The 4,236-nt window shown below is 41.1% G+C and overlaps 1 protein-coding gene and 1 pseudogene across 1 annotated transcript in view; one reads left to right on the top strand and one right to left on the bottom strand.

Annotated features, from left to right (window-relative positions):
- Window positions 1-266: 266 nt before the first annotated feature.
- Window positions 267-1,240, bottom strand: LOC102864439 (annotated as a pseudogene).
- Window positions 1,241-1,332: 92 nt separating this feature from the next.
- Window positions 1,333-4,236, top strand: part of LOC102866052 (serine/threonine-protein phosphatase 4 regulatory subunit 3A-like) — a 17,690-nt gene continuing 14,786 nt past the window's right edge. The window contains exon 1 of the mRNA XM_006900762.1: window positions 1,333-1,526. Within this exon, the coding sequence (XP_006900824.1) occupies window positions 1,333-1,526 (194 nt within the window). The remainder of the gene's footprint in view (window positions 1,527-4,236) is intronic.

Genomic DNA, 4,236 nt, shown 5'->3' with positions numbered 1-4,236 from the left:
CTTCTTGACATTGAGCCTCAGTCCATACTGAAGGCTGCAGTCCTTGACCCTCTGCAGTAAGTGCATGAGGTCCTCCTCAGTAGTCTTATGGCAGAAATAGTGATGACTATTTCTGGTAAATAAGGAGAGCAAAACACATTTTTATCCCCAATTTGAGGTAATGAAATTGTTTTTTGTTTTGTTCTGGAGACACAATTTGTGTAAACGAGATAAGGGCAACAACCATTGAAGACAAGAAAGCCAAGAACAGATAAGACAAGTGTGGGTCAAAGTTCATCATGATTTTTTGTGTGATCTTCCCCACAATTAGTAGCTTGGCTGTCAACAAACATGTTCCAGTTCTCCAAGATTTCCTCTTTCTTTCCTTAGCTTCTCTTCCTTGTTTTCGTCGGACTCATCACCAAGTGCCTGGCTTCCGCCTGCACGTGATTTTAATCTTGAGGGAGGATCCAGTGGCGAATCTCATCTTTGTCCAACTTTCCATCTTTGTTCAGATCTCGGAATTCATTAAACTGCTCCCTTTCGGACAAAATCCAGTCTGGCTTAGGGGCATTGTCCTCATGTGAAAACATATCAGCAATGTACTCATCCTGATCCACGAAGCCATCCTCGTTCTAGTCAATGTCTTCCAGAGTTTCCAGAACCACAATTTCCTTCATATGCTCAAACTCCTCAGGATGCAGAAAGGCCGTGAACTCCTCCCGAGTGGCCATGTTGTCACCATTGAGGTCTGTGGCCTTGAACCCTCTCTCGTCACGGGGCCGCATCTTCTTAAAGGTGTGATGATCTGAACTGTCTTTAAATTCTTCCGGGTTTCCTAAGTAGTAAACCATACGTGGCCTGTTTGTATTCTTCCCAGGATATTTTGTCATCTTTGTCTCGATCCTTCCAGACTTTGGCGACACTATCGTAGATGTATCTCTTCTGCACCCATTTGATCCAAGTTCTCAGCTCCACCGTGGTAACAAAGACATCCCCATCACTGTCGATTCTATCCACAATCTTCCCCAGGCTCTCCTGACTTTCGCTTGGTGTGAGCTGATCGAAGGTTTTGGAGTCCTCCTTGCCCAGGAAGGCCTCGTAGTTGTACTGGAAGCTCTGGTTGTCCTCGGGTGGCCGGGCGCACCACGCGCTCCTTGCGCACCGTGCGCTTGGCTCTCGGGGTCCTGGGCGCCAGCGCCAATGCCAGCAGCAGCGCCAAGCCAAGCCCCAGGCTTCGATCATGGCCGCCTCGCGCCATCATCCACTGGAGAGGGGGGCCCTGAGCAAAGTGTAGGTGGAGGCGGCTGACAATGGGGGTCTGAGCGCTATGACACTGACGTCGGCGGGGCTATGGCCAGCGCTGGGGAGGGGAAAGGCAACCCGCCGGCCAGACCCGCCCCAGCCCGAGCAGAGGGGCGCTCCCCGGGCCAGTGCTGGGAGCTGCGTGCAGCCCCCGCTCTCGGGCTCATTGGACCCCCGGCCTGCGGAGGGCGGCCCGGCCTCGCAGCCACGTCGCCCGCTGGGGTGGTGGGCGCGGGCCGAAGGCAATTCTTAGGGGATGTTTAGTAGCAGTAGGGAAACACATAAAAATGAAGAAAAGAAAAAAAAAAAAAACAAATTAAGAATCTAACTAAACACCTTCATTAAATAGAAACAAAACAACAATATAACCCAAAGTCTCCAGAAGAAAAGAAATGATAAGAATATGGAACATAGAGGAAATGGTCAAATTCCTTGTAATTCAAGCCCTACCCAGATTGGCATGGACAGATGTAGAACACTTGAACAGATCCATCACAAAAGAAGAAACTAAGAAGGTAATAAAAAGACTCCCCTTCACTACACACAAAAAGTCTTGGACTAAATGGCTGAATTCTACCAAACATTCACAGAAAATTTATCACCAATTCTATTTTAATTATTTTTTAAAATATAAAAACAAGGGACACTCCTTGAGATATTCTATGAAGCAAGCATTACACTTATATCAAAGTGAGACAAAAATGTTACTAAAAAAGCAAACTAGAGACCAAAATCTCTCATGAAAAACATCCTGGTCAATGGACTACAAAAGCACATAAAAATATAATTCATCATGACCAAGTGGGATTCATGACAGGTATGCAAAGATGGCTCAACCTAGAGAAAACAACATAATTCACAACATTAGAAAAAAAAAACAAACCCAAGATCCATATGATCCTGGCAGTTGAAGCAGAAAAGGTGTTTGACAAAATCCAACAACCATTGCTGATGATGAAACTCAGCAAAATTGAAATAGATGAGAATTTCCTCAATTTAGTGAAAAGTATATATGCAAACCCAAGAGCAAATTTTATTCTCAGTGTAGAACATCTAAAATCATTTTTATTGCAAATAGGAACCAGACAAACATATCACAATATGCAGACGATATGCTAGTGTACACAGAAAAATCCAAAAGACTAAAAAAAAACCCCAAAACAAAAACCCTATTAGAGCTAGTAGAGCACTTTGGTAGGGTGGCCGGATACAAGATCAGTGGAATTCCTCTATATTAACAATAACAAAAAAAATTCAGAGAAGAAAACCAAGAAAGAAATATCATTTACAATAGCCAAGCACATATTGAGATACTTGGGAATGAACTTAACTGGTAACACAAAATATCTGTACAAAGAAAGCTACAGATCATTCCTGAGAAGCAAAATAAAAAATCTCAATAAATGGCAAAGTGTTCCCTATTCATACTTAGGATAACTCAATATAGTGAAAATGATAATCCTATCAGAAGCAATCTATATTTTCAATACAATTCCAATACAGATATCAAATTAATTTTTCAAGGATACTGAGAGGGGAATTAGTTGAGTTTATTTGGAAAGCAAACAGACCCTGAATAAGCAAAGCACTTAGAAAAACAATATGAAATGGGAGTCAAACCACTCCCTGACTTCAAAATCTCCTACACGGCAGTAATAACCAAAACAGCATGATACTCATACAATGACAGGCGCATAGAAAAATGGAACAAAATGGAGAAACCAGAAATAGACCTCTATATTTATGGTCAACTGATATTCAAGAAGAAACAAAATCTATCTAATTGAGAAATGACAACCCCTTCAGCAAATGGCTCTGGCATAACTGGACTGCTACCTGCAGGATGCTGAAATAGGTTCCACATCTTACACCATACAAAAAAAAAAAACCAAAAACCAACCAAACAAACAAACAAAAACCAACAACTCAAGATGGAACTGAGACCTAGGAGTAAAGCCCCAAACCATAAAGTTCATAAGAGACAAATTGTGGCCAATTTAGTAGGCTTAGTCTGTTGTAGAAAGAAGCTGACCAATACATCTAGAAATGCACAACTGGAAAGAATAAAATTGATGAAAGGGACCTTCTAAAGATTATCTGTGGTTATCATAAACTTATGGCAACAGGGTAAAAGGAAAACCTGCTGACTGGGAAAAAACATTTGGCAATATCATCTCAGTCAAGGGTTTCATAACAAGTTTACAGAATACTACTGGGCAACTCCAAGAAAGAGACTGAATAGTCCAATTACCAAATGGGCAAAAGACATGAAATAAATATGGACTTCTTACAATCCATTGGTCAAACAAATTTCCTTACATAAGACTGTTTTTTTGTTTGGTTGGTTGGTTTTTTCTTTATTTTATTCTGATTTATTTACAAAGTTTGAATGCATTGTTTTTTTTCCATAAAAGATCCTTCCCATCTCTTTTACCTCATCCACACATCAAATTGTGCAACCCTGTGATTAACATCCTACATCCTCACCCCTCTATTTCCACTCTCCCCTATGCCTATGATCCTCATATTCATTCTACAATAATGGGGGGAGGGTTCTTTAGTATATTTACAAAATTCTAATACAAATTTAAACAAATTGTTTCAATTTTCCTTACCCCCTTACTCATCAAATTGTACAACCCAATGGTTAATCCTCTCTTCCCCTTGCACATCTACATCCCTCTGCTTCCAGCCTCTCTCACCCCTCCTGGATCCTTACACTCATTACACAATAACAGTCTTAAGCAATATTTATCCTTGTGGAACTGAATTAGTTCACTCAGCATAATGCTTTCCAATCCCTCCCAAGTTAGGTAATAATTTACAAAATAATTGCTCCTGTGTACTGCATCGTATTCCATTGTGTCAATGTACCATGCATTTGTGGTTGGACATTTGGGCTGTTTCATGTTCTTGCGAAGGTAAATAATGCTGCAAGAAGACAAAGATTCT

The sequence above is a fragment of the Elephantulus edwardii genome, unplaced genomic scaffold (genome assembly GCF_000299155.1).
Source record: "Elephantulus edwardii isolate Elephantulus edwardi_28Jun2011 unplaced genomic scaffold, EleEdw1.0 scaffold00295, whole genome shotgun sequence".
Lineage (NCBI taxonomy): Eukaryota > Metazoa > Chordata > Mammalia > Macroscelidea > Macroscelididae > Elephantulus > Elephantulus edwardii.
The sequence above is the reverse complement of the archived record's forward strand: the minus strand, read 5'-3'. Positions and strand labels throughout refer to the sequence as shown.